At 38.9% G+C, this 17,745-nt stretch overlaps 1 protein-coding gene across 1 annotated transcript in view; it reads left to right on the top strand.

Annotated features, from left to right (window-relative positions):
- Positions 1-17,745, top strand: part of VWA8 (von Willebrand factor A domain containing 8) — a gene marked incomplete in the record, with an annotated part of 259,242 nt that overhangs the window by 105,537 nt on the left and 135,960 nt on the right. The window contains 4 exon segments of the mRNA XM_034758419.1: positions 236-351; positions 1,400-1,506; positions 3,331-3,437; positions 9,807-9,878. Coding sequence (XP_034614310.1) covers positions 236-351; positions 1,400-1,506; positions 3,331-3,437; positions 9,807-9,878 — 402 coding nt within the window.

The raw sequence follows: 17,745 nt of genomic DNA, 5'->3' as shown, positions 1-17,745 counted from the left end.
ATAATGCTGACATTTTGATGACACAATGATTTCCATGGTAGTAGATTCCTGCCACAAACACAGAATTCTGACTTCTGAAGGATTAAGCAGTACAAACTGGGATATGAGGACGAAAGCAGCTGTTTAAGACCAAAATTTTGAAATAATTGCTTTCAATGTAAATAGTTTTTTTCCACGTTTGTTCTGGTTTAAATCTAAGAGGACTATTAATAAAATTACCTTTTATTTTTGGCAGGCACAGTCACTGGCATCATCTTTGTCCACACGACAGCTATTACGAATTTGTCGTCGGCTATCACAGTATCCAGATGAAAGTCTCTACCATGCTGTCAATAAAGCCTGTCTTTCCAGGTAGCCATACTAATTTTACTGTGAAAGTTTAAGGCTCTGTGAAACAATTGCTAATATGCTAAAAAGATGGTTTAATATTTTTAAAGGAGTTAGACCTTAAAAGTAGAAGTGCTACTATTCCAATTCTCCCTAATCAAAGAATGTTAGATTTTACTTCTGTGGAATTCCCAGATTTCAAACATCATTTGAAACAAATCATTCAGCACTTCTTTCTAATCTGTGTGTATGTGGCATATGCTTAATGACTTAATAGAAATAGGTCTTCAGAACTAATAATTGTCAAAAGTGTGATGCTGTCTTAAAAAAGATATTACTCAGGGTTGTATTAATGGAATACAATGTGGTTAGGTGTCAGTTAAAGGTTTGTATTTAGATTTAGGTGTTGCATTTTTTAAAAAAAAGTTGTAGACAACTTAGATTTTGCAAAGGAAGGCAATAGCAATTATGAAAAGTTCTGAAAATATGAGTGATGAAAGTCTAAGGGCCAAATTCTCCAAGGTACTGAGAATATTCAGCTGTCTAAGCCCAGATCATACAGGCCCTGGGATCAGTCACAGCTGAAGGATCTTGCTCCCATTAACTGTGGAAGGAACAAGGTCATCGTCGTCGTCCCCCTCCCCCCACTAACTCATTCGTCATTATAGCTTCTTCACTGGAATCCCACATAACAATGTAGTGCTTTAAAATGAGCATTTATATTAATATAATTTTTGGGACTGAATTTTACATTAAGTCTAAAGAATACGTGGTGGCTACAACTTTCTGTATTTTGTGATTGTATTTTTTTTTTTTTACCCATATAACTTTGGAATTAGGAGTTATTGATGTGGGGAGAGGAAATCGGACAGTTTCCAGTAGCACGAGGTCCCATTTCCTTTGCTAAGCACAGATAGAGTAGGTGAGGAGTTGGAAACTGTCAGAGTGGGACAGGAATTGACTTTATTTAGGCATGGTCAGGGTGAAGTGTCACATTGATTTTGGAAGACAAAAAAGAACCCTGAGAAAAGTAAAAACTGACCTTCTTTTTTTTTCTCCCTCCTTGGTTTAGGTTTTTGCCAAATCTTGCAAGATCAGCTTTACATAAAAATCTGCTGGATTCAGGGATTGAGATAAACCCAGATGATATTAGGAAACAAGAGGAGAAGGATTATAGTTGTATGCTTCTGTCACCTTTTGTTTTTCATCTTTCATGAACATTACTCAATTGTTTGAACACAAAAAGATGTATTAAATGTTCCCTTAATTAAGTGTGCCCTGCTTTAGATACATCCCTTAGCTGTTGTCTTGCTAAAGAATGTACCTGTATTTCTCTACATATGTTCTCTAAATTTTCTTCCTAAATTTAAGTGATTCTTTATCGTAGCCTGGCCCATGGAATTTTGTGTGTAACTGTTACATTTTTAAGCCTCCCAGATCAATGGGGTCCTTGTTCACTTTGCTTTATTGGGTCACTTTGCTGCTTTCCTCCATTAGCATTCTTGTTGTCCAGGCTTACAATTTTTCTGTGATTAAGTCTTCCAGACCTTGCTTCATTGCAGCACATCCTCCACCTCCCCAGTACTCTGTGCTTCCTCTTTAATATGACCTAAAAAAGCTCTTTTCGTTCATTATTGTGTTTCCCCCAATTTACTCCTCTCTATCCTCTGGCCTTCCTGCTTCCATCTTTTTTTCCTCACACTCAGCTTCATGTTTTCTGTCATGTACCACACAGTCTGTCACTTCCTGTCCACTAAATCTTTCTTTTCAACTTATTTCATTTCCTTACAGGCTCACCAGTACTCTCTTTGCTGTTCTTCTCCTGCACAGTTGTTGAGAGTTTTGTTTTCTGTGTTTGTGTCTTGTCTGTTTTTATTGCTAGATCTTTAAAACAGGCGACATGTCTTAACATATATTTGGAAAATTCTGTACCAGTAAAAATGTCTACAGCTACTGTATCTAGTAATACAGGCTCTCTTCAGTTTCAAAACATATGTGGTATAAATTGGTGCCAAGTAATAACTTCATATAGGTAGGATAGTTTGAATTATAGTAATATGACTTAGAGAGTCATTCCATTGTATACAAAGTTTAATTTTTTTGCAAAACTGACACTAATATGCAAACTTTATATTACTTAATGAATCAGGTTCAATCAGATTTATAAACAATGTGCAGCATTAGAACTACCAAAAATACAGCAGATTTAGTAAATTAATGCTCACATTACCAGCAATTTTGTAACTCTGCCATTTGCAAAACCATAGCAGAGTTAAACTAAACTAAAAATAAAAACAAACAATAGAGAGCAGTTTCTCAGTATTACAGTTCAGGTTTATCCAACCCAACAGGATGTCTGAATAGAGGAAAAGGGCAAGCATCTGTGGGAGGCAGAGTTGACTATCTGGAACTGCTGTGTTGTAGCATAACTACTTGTAGCAGACTATTGTGGTTAGCCAGTACAGTGGTTTTAATTATTTTTCTCTCCAAACTACTTCTGAAGGTTTTCCCAACATATACAAATTTAGCCACTTTTCACTGACGTTTTAAATGTGCCTGTTTTGTGTTATTAGCCCATTTGTATAAAATGTGCTGAATGGGAAACCAACAGTGACTTTATCTTGCCTAAAGTGTAAAGGAAATAACTGGCATGCTGTTTCTCCAAGAGGTGAGTGCAGTCAAACAGTTTTAAAGGCACTCAATGATTAGAGGAAGGGAGTACCAAGTTAAGGCTTCAGCCAAAGCAGCTGTCACAATTTGCAGTGTTCTTTCTGATACTTCTCCCCCGAACATCACCAATTTGTCACACATTGTAATGGAACTCATTTTAAGCCTTAGAGCTTTATGCTATTCCTTTTCTGTCCTCTTTCTTCTGAAAGCTGGAAGCTTTGCTGTACCCATACATTGCAACAAATGTATGTATTATCTCATTACCAGTATTCTTGACCACACATCTGCAAATCAGTGTTGTAAGTAATTCCTTGTTTTTCATAAAATGTATAGGTGAAATACATAATGGCTTTCTGAGGATTGGATCTGCCACCATGCCCGTTTATAATACCAATGAGAAAATGAAAGTGCCTGATGTTCTGTTTTATGAGAACACACAGGTAAGTGCATTTCTCTGACCCTACAGATGCAATAGAGTTTGTTAAACATCGTAGTAAAGATTTTTTAAAGAGCATGTTTGTGAAGTGGTTGCATCAGGCTGCAACAGTGATCCTTGAAAAATTTTAATCTTGTTGGTAAGTTTGGTGCTCATTTCAGATGACTAGAGATCAAGCTTCTTACCCATCCCTTTGTAAAGAGATTATAAAAATCTTGTAGAACATTCATAAAAAATAACAAACAACTATTGAACCTGGATTTTGTTTATAGTGAATCAATAAAATACTGTGTTGAGAGGTTTTATTATTGCAGCTTGCCTAAGTCACTGTTGTTATAGGTAAACAGTTTCTTTCTAAGATCCTATTTTTAGAAGTTTATAACTTGAAGTTTCGCAGCTTGCAGTACACAATTTGGATTAGGAATTACTCATATACATTTTTAAAATCCAAAACAATTGAATTTTTGAAAACCTATCACTGTTCATAGTAATTTTATTTGTAACACTTTTTAAATACACACACAATATGCTCATTAACAGCATACTGAGCCGAATCATAGACTGGTGCACTCCTGTTTAAATAATATTCAGTTATTATTCTAAAATGGAATCTCTAGAGTGCAGAAATACAACAAAAGTCGCTGCAGCATACAATTTTCCTCCAGTTATGTAGTCTATGCACTCTCATTGGTTCTGAGTGTGTAATTTGCATAATCACTGTACCGTATTCTTAATAACTATATTATGTGCAAATCCCAGGATTCTAATTGGCTGACAGACATTTTTAGCTAATCAGAGTGCAAGAATTGCTCAAGAACTATGCTGTATATATGCAGATCTCTAATATGGCTACTAATGGTTAAAATCTCTGCTCTGTACTCACAATTATCATGCTATTTGGTGTTAATAGAAATGTTACTTCACCCTCTCACACTCTTCAGCTGACCTAGAGAAATTCCAGAATGTATCTGAAGGGAAAGAGAATAAGAAAAATAACAGAAAGCAAATTAGTGGGTCTGTGAACATGCTATGAAAGGGGAAGTGTTCTAGCAAAGGCAGGTCCACTGCTCTTCACTAGAGAGGGTAGGTTTCTGGTCACCACAGCACTGAAGTGTCAGCTGTCAGTCCTGGGCATGCTTCGCCATAGGTCCTGCCCACTGAGTGAATCTCAAGAATGCTTTGCCTTTCATAGGCAGCACAGGCAGCTAGAGCACTCTTGTGAAGTGTTTGCCTATTAGTGCTAGCTTTTAGAGCCTGGCAGGGCCTCTTCCTTAGGGAGTTTCCTTTCCTTCATTTTTTCATATCCTTTTCTTTCTTTCCCCCCTCATTTGCTGGCCCTCCACAGAGCAGAGAGTGCAGCCTCCGCTGCGTGGGCCCTGCGGGCAATGTGAATTTGTGAGAATCTTTTTAATTTTCCCTAGAAAAATTGGATGTTTGAGGTTTTGTTCTGTGCTGTCATTTCAGTAAAGTACTTTAACTTTGGGACTCTCACAGATGAAATCCTAAACCCTAGAATAATGCCCTTGTGCTACTCTTTCCATCTTCTTGTTTAAGGAGACAGTAATTGTAGTGATTGCAAACTGAAAGCACTGCAAAAATCGGAACTTGACCTATGTTAGAATTATTTATTTGCTTTGTTTAGGTGTCGCATTTTTGTTAAACGTGTTGGCTAAAGGAAATTGCCCCAAATCTATCAACAATAGCATTGTGTGTTTGATTCTTCCTAAAAAACTGTCAGAAAGTAGCATATTGCCAACTAAAAATTAGTTTTCTTCTTTAGTCCTGCATTGCCAGCTCCCACCCCAGTGTGACACACTAAAATTCTCTGATGATTTCACAACCATAAAAATCTGCTGGAGAATGAAACTGGCCTGTGGGTAATAAAGCGATTATTATTGTGTGGTGTCGTTAAAAACCCAGCATTTCGTTATGCACACTCGCCCCCAAAACATTTCATGTTCCAGTGGGGTTTCAGCATTGCTGTGAAATCACAGCATGCTGCAACTGAAGATGTAGTACCAAAGGGGGAGCCAGCTATCTAAACTGGGCTGCATATTGTGAGACTCAAAAGAAGAACAATGATTTTTAGATATGTGCTAAATGCCCCAATTAGCCTAGCTATTGGGGGGCATTGAATATGTATTGACAAAGCCAGTGGAATTTTGACATTTCCATTTGCAAATCTCTTATATGAACATGACATGATTGTAAATGTTCTCTGTATATCTTACTACAATACTAACTTGGACCCTGTTGCTAGGAAAATTAGACAATTTCTAATGAGTACTTGCATTTATTGTGCAAAAATAGTTGTTTGATGGAAACAACTTGAGCACAGTTACTTATGCAATTTAGGATTAATTTATTTACATGACGAAATGTGAGGAAGTACTCCCATGTTTTTAGCAATTAACTCAGAAAATGTAATGGACGTGGCTTGCTGGGATACATGATGTTAAATCTAGACTAAAACTAATCTGGTCAGCTGTAAATTTACAGTGTATATGTATGCAAGAAAATAAAGTAATTTGCCTTGAAGCCTTCTCCCCTACTCCTCAAAAATGATGGTGCATTCGATAGTCTTTTGACCTGGGTAGTTAGGATTTTGCAATATTAAGCTTTGATTATAAGCATCATTAAAATATTGCCTTTTGTTATGGTCTAGAGCAGGGGTCGGCAACGTATAGCTGATGCGGCGGGAAGCGGCGTGGGCCGAGGGATGTGCTGGCCACGGCTTCTCGCCGCCCCCATTGGCCCGGGATGGCGAACCGCAGCCAGTGGGGGCCGCGATCGGCCGAACCTGCCACATCAGCAGGTAAATAAAGTGGCCTGGCCTGCTAGGGTGCTTACCCTGGTGAGCCACATGCCGAATGTTGCCGACCCCTGCTCTAGAGCGATTTGGAAAATCAAAACAACTTTTGCAGTGTTATAAATTGAATATTTCCATATACTCAGTAATAATGCAGGAGTTACTGATTTCAAGAAGCAAATACCAGTGATGATATGATGATGCTGAAAGAAAATATAGTATTATGTTACATTTATGTAAAGACAGTCATTCCTTTTTCTAAGTACCCTGTCTGACCTACTTACAGATGACCTATTTTCACTAGATACAGAGGATACACAACATTTTGATGCTAGTAAAGCAGCCTGCATTTTTCATGTTATCAAGGTCCTTAGATAATTGCATTATTTTTATTTGCAACAAATCTATTTGTTTAGAGCAAGTTTAGGTTGATTTTTGTTTTCAAGTACATTACTAAGTGTACACGTTAGAATGTTTTATAACATTTAGTTAGTATTAAATATATCACAAGTATTTTAACAGTGACTTTGATTAGTCAATCTAATTCTGAGATTGTGAGAAATGCAGTATGGCCACACACTTTTGATTTGGGATGGATTTTCTTTCTTTTTCTTGAAAATAAACTAATTGCAATAGAAACTTGTATTTGAGATGAAGTCAGAGTTAACTAGTATTAGAGATCAATGTCTCACCTTCAAGTGATATAAATGTGTGTAATTATAAACATATTGGATCAAATTCATCTCTTGACTTCAGTGGATGTGTACCAGAGACAAATTTGACCATTGGGACTTTTCTTCACATCATATAAAAAAATATTCTTATTAGTTCTTGATTATTGTAGTTTGCTGTAATCTATTGCAATATTATTATTGTAATAACTTGAGTGTGCATCCTGTTTTATGTGGTGGTAATATTTTGAGCTGAAGAAATTTGGGGGTCTATAGCAAATAAGCCCACATCCCCACAACATAATTAATACCAGGTCAACAGGAAGCACTCTCAAATTATTTATTTATTTATTTGAAAACGTAATGTATGTATTCAGATATTAAATGAAAGACGATAAAAACCAAACTGCTAAATGTTAAATTGTTTCTAATAATAATAATAATATAAATACATACCTTGGAGTTTATACATACAATGCAATTTATACCTTCAAGTCAGTGGGACTGCTATGGGTACCCGCATGGCCCCACAGTATGCCAACATTTTTATGGCTGACTTAGAACAACACTTCCTCAGCTCTCGCCCCTAACGCCCCTACTCCTGCTACATTGATGACATCTTCAACATCTGGACCCGTGGGAAGGAGGCCCTTGAGGAATTCCACAGGATTTCAACAATTTCCATCCCACCATCAACCTCAGCCTGGACCAGTCCACACAAGAGATCACTTCCTAGACACTACAGTGCTAATAAGTGATGGTCACATAAACACCCCCTTATACCGGAAACCTACTGACTGCTATACTTACCCACATGCCTCCAGCTTTCATCTAGACCACATCACACGATCCATTGTCTACAGCCAAGCTCTAAGATACAATCGAATTTCTCCAATCCCTCAGACAGAGACAAACATCTACAGGATCTCTATCAAGCCTTCTTAAAACTACAATACCCACCTGGTGAAGTGAAGAAACATTGATAGAGCCAGAAGTGTACCCAGAAGTCATCTACTACAAGACAGGCCCAACAAAGAAAGTAACACAACACCACCAGCTGTCACCTACAGCCCCCAACTAAAACCTCTCCAGCACATCATCAAGGATCTACAACCTATCCTGAAGGATGATCCCACCCTCTCACAGACCTTGGGAGACAGGCCAGTCCTCGCTTACAGACAGCCCCCAAGCCTGAAGCAAATACTCACCAGCAACTACACACCACACAACAAAAACACCAACCCAAGAACCAAACCCTGCAACAAACCCCATTGCCAACTCTGTCCACATATATATTCAAGGGACACCATCGTAGGACTTAACCACATCAGCTACACCATCAGGGGCTCGTTCACCTGCACACCTACCAATGTGATATATGCCATCATGTGCCAGCGATGCCCCTCTGCCATGTACGTTGGCCAAACTGGACAGTTTCTATGCAAAAGAATAAATGGACACAAATCTGACATCAGGAGTTATAACATTCAAAAACCAGTAAGAGAACACTTCAATTTCCCTGGTCACTCAATAACAGACTTAAAAGTGGCAATTCTTCAACAAAAAACTTCAAAAACAGACTCTAACGAGAAACTGCAGAACTGGAATTAATTTTCAAACTGGACACCATCAATTAGGCCTGAATAAAGACTGAGAGTGGATGGATCATTACAAAAACTAATTTCCCCATACTAATTTTCCCCTACTGTTACTCACACCTTCTTGTCAACTGTTTGAAATAGGCCACCCTCTACAAAATCACCCACTACAAAAGTGATTTTTCCTCCCTTGGTATTCTACTGTGAATTGAATTGTCTCGTTAGCACTGACCCCCCCGCTTGGTAAGGCAACTCCCATCTTTTCATGTACTGTGTATATATGCCTGCTACTGTATTTTCCACTCCGTGCATCTGATGAAGTGGGTTTTAGCCCATGAAAGCTTATGCTCAGATAAATTTGTTAGTCTTTAAGGTGCCACAAGGACTCCTTGTTGTTTTTGCTGATACAGAGTAACATGGCTATTGCTCTGAAATTTGTGAAAAGTGTTTACCACAGGTGATAGGTTGTTTTTGTCTTTTATCATTTTCCTATGTGAGTTCATTCAAGAATATAGTTTCACCCACACAGCTTTTATTGGGGCATTTAGTTCACTGGATGAGGCACACCACATGTTGTGATAGGCATGTGCCGGATCCATGAATCTTGAAAGGTGTATTGTTGGTGGAGATATGTCTGCAGGTTTTGCATCTGTTCTGGCAGAGTCTGGTGTGCCTTGAGTCGGTGTGTCCTGGTCTATGGGGAGCTTGCTTCTGATGATGAGTTTGGAGAGGTTTGGGGGGGGGTGTTTGAAAGCCAGAAGAGGGGATTCAGGAAAGATTTATTTCAGGATGCAGTCCACATTGAGAGCGGGTTGTACTTGTTTAATGATACCCTGTATGGATTCCAGTGTGGAGTGGTATGTGACAACCAGGGGTGTGCAGGTAGCAGAGGTTTTATTTCTGTATTGAAGCAAGTTCTCTCGGGGTATTTGGGTGGCTCATTTCATGATGCAGTCTACATACATACAGTCATTATATCAGTCCTTGTACTGTGGCTGACAAATATTAGCCCACCAGACTAAAAGGAAATTCATTCTGAACAGTTATTGAGAAATATGGAAATCAGACACCTAACGCCAGTCAGAGTGCAGGATAGTATATCAATGGAGTTAAAAACTGTTTCAGTTACTGAATAGATTCCCTCTGCTCTGATTGAGACAATTCTATTCCATTAAAATACCAAATAGATATAGATAAATAGATAAGGGTTCTTGTGAAAAATACTTTAAGTAATCTTGCATTTATTTTGTGTGTATAAGCACAGTATTTAAAATTCTTGTTTTCTTTGTCTCTAGCATATGATGGTGATGGAGGATATGCTAAAAGACTTTTTGCTGGGAGAACACCTTCTTCTAGTTGGCAACCAGGTAAGTTAAAACATATATCTCTTTACAATATGTGAACCAAATTCACCATTGGTATAAGCAAATGAAACTCTTTTGCTTCATTGAAGTTGCATCTATTGTGCCATTGATAAATCTTCAGTTACATCTGAGAATGTTATTGGAATCTAATTTTAGAATAAATAAATAACTACAGAGAAATCTAAACCTAAAGGACAAATATACTAGTATTGTACATATATAGCCTTATTTGAAAGGTACCTTAAATTACTTCTGTGCAGCAATGTAGAAAACTGATTGTATATCAAATTCAGTCTCTTCATGTGCTCTTAAGAGTTGATAAGGACTCTCTTTCATTTTGTCTGGTTAATTCTGCTCAGAATTCAGGATGTGTTTCATTTTTTGTGTCCATAAAACACAGCTTGTTATCACTGCCACCACAGAAGTTTAAGTAACAAGAGGCTAGATATTAGGAACTAATCCAGTTGACAAATTTTTTTTTTTAAAGCAGCCACATTAAGATAAGCCTGCTTTCGTGCCATGTACACTATTACTTTTCCCCTTCAAGGTGCTAAGGTTTTCATCCTGTGCTTGCTTGGAAACGTTGTAATTAAAAAATATATATATATATATATCCTTTTTTGTTCATTTATCTTAAGTTAAAAGTTTGACCCTCGGGATCCACAAAACATTCTTTATCACTTCATAGCAAAGGCAGAGTAGTCATGTTTTAGATCTTATCTGTCCTATAGTCTTGTTCAGATTATTCACTGGTTCACATAACTGAAGTTTCAGAGTAGATGGCTAGACTCTCATGTACTCTAAAGTCAATTTATACCACTTTGCTTGACTAAACACACTGACCGTGATGTACAGTGCACTTACGCAGTTCTCTGCCTGCATACATTGTCTGTAATGCAGTCTGTACCACTGTGCAGCACAGCAGGTAGCATAATGGAGAAAAGGGGCATGGCCAGAAGGAAATGGGGTGGTTATGTGGGTATTCCCAAAATTATGGGTATCCTCTTCATTAATCTGCCCATAAAGAGGACAGAAAACCACAGCATGAGTTAAAGCAGTTAAGCCGCTGTATGTGACTGAGGAGTGGGACTCAGAGATTCACTGGAGAACATTCTATACCAGCCCTGCTCACCAGTGCTATTCCTTGTTCATGACCGCCAGACACACGTGCTCTCTGCCCCCTCCAGGCCTTCCATTTTCCCACTCCATTGTAGTTTTCATTGCTGAAAATGTTCAAATCAAAGTTGCTGAGCGTGTGGTGGCTGCCTGCCTCTTGCTGAAAATTGACAACACTTTTATCACCAATAGAAATCATAAGCCAATTTCTATCCTGCTTGTGTGTTCGTTTAACTAGCATAAAAAGCAATTTTTAAAATAAAAATGTAATGTTTAAAAGCATACCTTCTCCTTTAAACAGTTATTAAAGCAGGATGGAAAATGGCTTGGTACATTTTATACTGGACTTTCATAATGCTAATGTTCACTTTTCAGCAAGCAGCAGGATGGTGATGACCAGCAGGAGGCTCAGAAATGCTAAACGTAGTTTAAATGATTTCTAAATACAGTTAGCAATTTCAACATTTTGAATTTCCTCAATTCACATTTGGTCTTTAGGATTTGCTAGTTAACATTTGTACACTGGATCTACTATTATTATTTTCTCCTCAGAAATGCTAGGCACCTTGCATATCTATAAGATAGGTCCCTGCCCTAAAGAGTGTGCAATCTAAATAAACAACTTATAGACAAAAGAGGAGGAGGGTAAAAGGTACATCGCGTTTTAAAGATGTAGCGTACTCTAAAAGTGCTAAATATCATTGTTAATAATTTAAACGAAGGCCATCACAAGCTCACTTGGTAGCAATTTCTATTTCTCTTGCACTTAGTGAGAATTGTAAAGTAAGCCAGCAGTAAGTAGGTAGTTCAAAAATGTATTAATGGTTTTAAAAATGTAACTGCCTGTAGAAAAATACAATAATTTGTCTTCCCTATGGATCTAATATTGGCATCCAGCCTTATGCAAGGCCTTACTTTAGCTGATGGAGATGTGAACTTAGATTACTTGAAAAATTATGCTCTTACTAGAAATAAATTTTAGTGTGAGGAAATTAATAAAACAAGTGATTGACTCTTTCTTTAAGGTTTTTCAAAGGCCATGTTCTATAGAAAACTTGACCACGTTTCCTTCAAAGATAATATTCTTCTTCCAATCTAATTACATACATACTTGTGGAGAAACCAGGAGTACCATAATAGCATGCAACACTGAACAAAACTCAGAATAGCAAATGTATATTGTTTACCTGTTTTGTGGAGTGTAACAGGGTGCTGAGCAGAAAGACTGTAGAATCCGCCCCCTGCCATGCCAGCCCAATTTAAGTGAATAAATTGGAGCTGGCTGGAAAGAACCTGCCCTAATTGGGGAATAAGAGCCAGCTGCCAGCCCAGTTAGCCCAGGGCTATATAAGAGGCTGGGAAGAAGGAAGCCTGGGTGGTGGGATGGAGTAGAGCAAGGGAGAGCAGGCAGGGAGAACGCCCTTCCCTCCTGGGTTCAGACACAAGGAACCCAGAGCTGTGTACACTGTATGGTGAGAAGGTGGTGGGAACACAGACTTGTAAATAAAATCACCAGTAGTTTCAGAACCAGAGGATCTCTGAGTGACTTTATCGGCGCCTAGCAGAGGCAGGAGCCAGGAGAGCCAACTGTGCTCTGCTACACGGAGCAATGTAGAGGACTTTTTTTTTTTTTCTTCTTCAATCTATTGCCTGTGAAGGTGGGCAGCTTCCTTTACAAAGAAAGAATGTACCACCTCAAAGAAGGCCTTTCCCTTAACATAAAGATGTGCTATATCGTTCAGGTGTGCTATATGTCTCTCAGAATAGAAGTAATGTACTAATGCTTGCTTTTCTCAGATATTTTTATTTGGCTTAGTCAAAACTTCAATACAACTGTTATTTATTCATCCTGACTTACATATTTCTGTATTTTTGATTAATGCATATTTTTAAGCTTATATAGTGGAAATATTTCATACACAAGTGCTATGCAGATATCTCTGAAAAGAAGAACTAATTTATTCTTCTAGTGCTTCTGATAAGCTGATTAGTCATGTTCCTTGTGGGCGGTGATGTTAAATCTGGCCGATCCACGGGGGCAAATTACATGAGAGTGCAGAAATTATTTGTTACCTCAGTCTGCCCATAGAACAACCCAATATTTTTCAGCATTTTTATATGAAGTGTATAGTTAAATTGCTCATTACTCTAGATATCAGTGTGTATATAAGAAAGAGAGCTTAATTCTTGACTCTTTAGTACAAGACTCAAGGAGGGTGGCTTTATGCCATCCTTATGCTCCTTGATCTCCACAGCTACCACAGGCTTGTTTCAGGGTTGTTCTAACTTGAATCCACTGGTAACTTCTCCATGTTCTAACATGCAGCAGTATTTCTTTTCCCTGCCCATGTCTCCAACACATTCTTTATACCAGGGGTTCTCAAACTGGGGGTCGGGACCCCTCAGGGGGGTTTTTACATGGGGGGTTGTGAGCTGGCATCCTCCACCCCAAATCCCGCTTTGCCTCCAGCATTTATAATGGTGTTAAATATGTAAAAAAGTGTTTTTAATTTTTAAGGGGAGTCGCACACACAGGCTTGCTATGTGAAAGGGGTCACCAGTACAAAAGTTTGAGAACCACTGCTTTATACCATGGAGGCCAGGTTAGGGTTGTGTAGAGCTAGCTATGCTGGCTCTTTGTCAGTTAGGATTTCCTCAGGAAGTCAGTTAAGCTGGCGTTAGTGGTCTCTTGATGGCACAAAGAAGCCTCATAATGGGCCTGGATCTGTCCCAAGTGTTTAATTAAATCATTCCCTCTTGCTGGAATATTGTTCTTAATAATAACAATAGTGTACACTTACATGAAGCTTCTGCATCCAAAGAGCTGATTGACAAACACTGTGTTAATCACTGAAGGACTCTGGTGAGGTATTCCCATTTTATAGAAATGAAAATCTGAGGCAGACAGAGGTGGTGACTTGTCACAGTGCGAGTCTGTGGGAGAGCCAGGAATAGAAGGAAAGAGCTTTGACTCTGATTCCCTAACCATTTTTGTCAAGCAAGGATTTTGTGTGGTACACCACAATATCTGTGCAGGCACATACTGTACTCCTTCAAGCAGCTAAGTTTAAAAGTTGACCAACCTTAACATTTTAATAATAGTTACGAACTAGTGAGGAATGCCTGTTTTTAAATATTATATGCATATTTTTAAAATACCTCATTCTCACTGACTTAAAATAAAGCTACAACAAAAAAGGGACTGTATTTGATGAAACACAAAAAAAAAGTCTAAGGTGAAATCCTGAAAAATGGCAAAACTCCCATTGGCTTCAAGGGGCAGGATTTCACCAGTAGTGGTGTTAGCACTACTCACTCCATTCCTTGGTGCTTTACAGCACCCATTTAGTATCTGAACATTCTTTCGGAAGCTAGGCATATTCTTACTCTCATCATTGGCAATGATAGCTTAGAAAGAAGTAAACAAAAGGCAGCCATGTGGTCCTCTATTTCATTAGAGAGATGAGGGGAAAAAACAACAACATTATTTAGTAGTTGGGAAATGTCTAAATTGTGTGTGTGAGAGTTCCTAAGACAGTATTACAAACACACAGACAAACCATGCTCTCTCTCAATACAGATGAAAGCCAAAAAATCTTTCTTCTTCTAGTAGAGTATCCAATTTCTTTGATATTTGATATGTTCTGTCCTGAGTCCGTATTTTGATCTGTCTCTCTGCAGCTTGGTTTTTGCCACAGTTGGCTCGAGTCCCATTCTGCAGAGAATTAGGCATGGAATCTACTTGGGATTGGCACACGATACTGACTGTAACCATCTGCCATAGTTTTTGAAGGTCTTTTAAAAAAGTGCATTATGCAGTTCTGCCTCTGTGTAGCTGTGCTGAAACTAGGTGGAACATTTCAGTGTATCAGCCCATTTATGGTTTTAAAAATCTCACATCTGCAGTAACAGCAGCATATGGAGGTATAACCATCTCCATATGTGATATTACAGGTTTCCAGCTATGTTTTATTTCTACCTGTTAAAAGGTGTGTTCTTTGACTTTGTAGAAGAACTTATGATTTCACTATATTATCTTGTTCCAAATACTAGAGAATTTAAAAAGTCCTATAATTCTTCAAGCATGTGATTACAGGATACTGGCAATTATTGAAAATAAAAATACCAGTAATACGAAGCATATCTTACCATTATATTTGTATATAAAGGTTTGACTCCATTGGGAAATTCTGATGTCAGGAAATCATGAAAAACTTGACTTATTTATGTAGTATAACCTAAAGCGTGAAATATAGAGATATCATAGAAATGTAGAGGTGGAAGGGACTGTGAAAAGTCATCAAGTCCAGCCCCCTGCTCTGAGGAAAGACCAGGTAAACCTAGACCATCCCTAACAGATGATTGTCTAACCTGTTTTTAAAATTGTGGGGAATCCCCCAACGATGGGGATTCCACAACCTCCCTTGGAAACCTGTTCCAGAGCTTCACTACCCTTATAGTTAGTTTTTTTCCTAATGTCGGACCTAAATCTCCCTGGCTGCAGATTAAGCCCATTACTTCTTGTCTTATTTTCAGTGGACATGGAGAACAATTGATCACAATCCTCTTTATAACAGCCCTTAACATATCAGTTGTCTTTTCTCAAGTCTAAACATGCCCAGTTTTTTAACCTTTCCTCATAGGTCAAGATTTTTTAAACCAGTCATCTTTTTTGTTGCTTTGTTCTGGACTCTTTGCAGGTTGTCCACATCTTTCCTCAAGCGTGATACCCAAAATTGGACACAGTACTCCATCTGAGGCCTCACCAGTGCCAAATAGAGCAGGACCTTTTACCTCCAGTGTCTTACATAGGACACTCCTATTAATACACCCCAGGAAGATATTAACCTTTTTCACAACAGCATCACATCGTTGATTCATATTCATTTTGTGATGTACAATTAATCCTTGCATCCTTTTCAGAATCCTCACCCTTTATTCCTCATTTTGTAGCTGTGCATTTGATTTTTCCTTCCTACGTGAAGTACTTTGCATTTGTCTTTATTGAATTTCAACTTATTGATTTCAGAACAATTCTCCAATGTGTCAAGGTCCTTTTGAATTCTAATCCTGTTCCACTCCTTTATCCGAGTCATTCAGAAAATATTGACTAGTGCCAGACCCAGGACTGATCCCTGCAGGACCCTATTATATATATCCTCCCAGTTTGACAGCAAACCATTGATAACTACTCTTTGAGTATGATCTTTCAATCAGTTTCATACTCAGCTCACTGTAAGAATACATTGTGGTTCTATTTGGTCACCAGCTTTTTTTTCTTTTTCTCTGTTCTCTCTTGGCAACTGTATATGCTTCCATGATTTCAACTGCTACATTTATGTGAATGATTCTCAAATCTACTTCTCTACTTTGGTCAGTCTTACATTTTCAGATGTCTCTTGAAGTGTCTTAGATGTCTCATCACAATGTCCATATTTTCCAAAATTGTGAACTTATCGTTCCTCCTGATTTCTTTCCTTTGTTTCTTTTCTCTGGCTGACAACTCTACTATCTTTCCCATCTATCAATCTTGCAACCTCTATGCTATGGTCTGCATAAGAGAGGAATTGTTTCACCCTCTGAGTGATAGATGGAGAAAGTTATCACTGGCCTCCACTGTTATCTGATAGTCCAAGAGAAACAGTGGATCAGCATGAGCTATAACTTCAGTTTGTGGACTTTTGCCACTGATTTCAGTAGAACAGGGTTAGAAAATATTGTACATGACATTGAACAAAAGGCAATGCTCTAACCCCAGCCAATTGCTCCTAGATGTTTCCCCTGACTACCAAGTTTACTACTTTGTATATGTATTTAGTGTAAGCCCACCATCCGCACCCCTACTGTATTTCTGTCAAATGCTGGGAAATGAAAGGGACTAGAGTACTAGAAATTAGTTAAAAGGAGATGTAGATTTCAGTCATCCAAATACTGGTAACACTATTAGATAAAGTATGCTGGTAGATTATATTGGCATTCTGTATTTGCTGCTCACTTTCTCCTTTGCTTTGGGTACTACATGTTAGTCTGCTCTGTTATTAAACCCATTGCGCTGAATATGAAATAAAGCATGTAGAAATAAGAACTACAAAACTAATAATCCTATTTCTAAGAGGGAATGTACAACTGGTAATATGAAAACTGCTGCACACGTATTTCTATACAGCTATTACGTGTGTGTGTGTGTGTGTGTGTGTGTAATGCTCCCTCATTCTCCTGGTCGGAGGGAGGCCACTCAGGCTAGTCCTGTGGGGTCAGGACCAGAGTCCGTAAGACAGGTAAAAGCCCCGATAGGGCTGCGTGGTAAATAGTCAATACCAGGCTTTAGCCTGGACTGGGGTAGCTCAAGTAGTCAGCCCTTAACTACAGTCTATCAGGGCTGGCTGAGGCCTGGGCGGAGCTCAGACAGACAGCAAACACACCGCCTCTAAGGGCTGGCTGGGGCCTGGGCAGAGCTCAGGCAGACAGCAAACACACAACCTCTAAGGGGTTGGCTTTGGCCTGGGCAAAGCCCAGGCAGCCAGCAAACACACAACCTCTAAGGGGTTGGCTTTGGCCTGGGCAAAGCCCAGGCAGCCAGCAAACAAACAGTCTCTAAAGGTCAGTGGCAAGGGAGCGCCTGTCTTGGGCTAGAGATTCCTTGCACCATGTAAGGGGTCAGCCGCCCCGGGGTGGGGTGGGGTGGCAGGGGGACGTGGGCCCACCCTACTCCACCACATCCCGGCCCTGGCAGGGGCAGGATTGGCTGCCCCCT

This window comes from Trachemys scripta, chromosome 1, assembly GCF_013100865.1.
Source record: "Trachemys scripta elegans isolate TJP31775 chromosome 1, CAS_Tse_1.0, whole genome shotgun sequence".
NCBI lineage: Eukaryota > Metazoa > Chordata > Testudines > Emydidae > Trachemys > Trachemys scripta.
The sequence above is the reverse complement of the archived record's forward strand: the minus strand, read 5'-3'. Positions and strand labels throughout refer to the sequence as shown.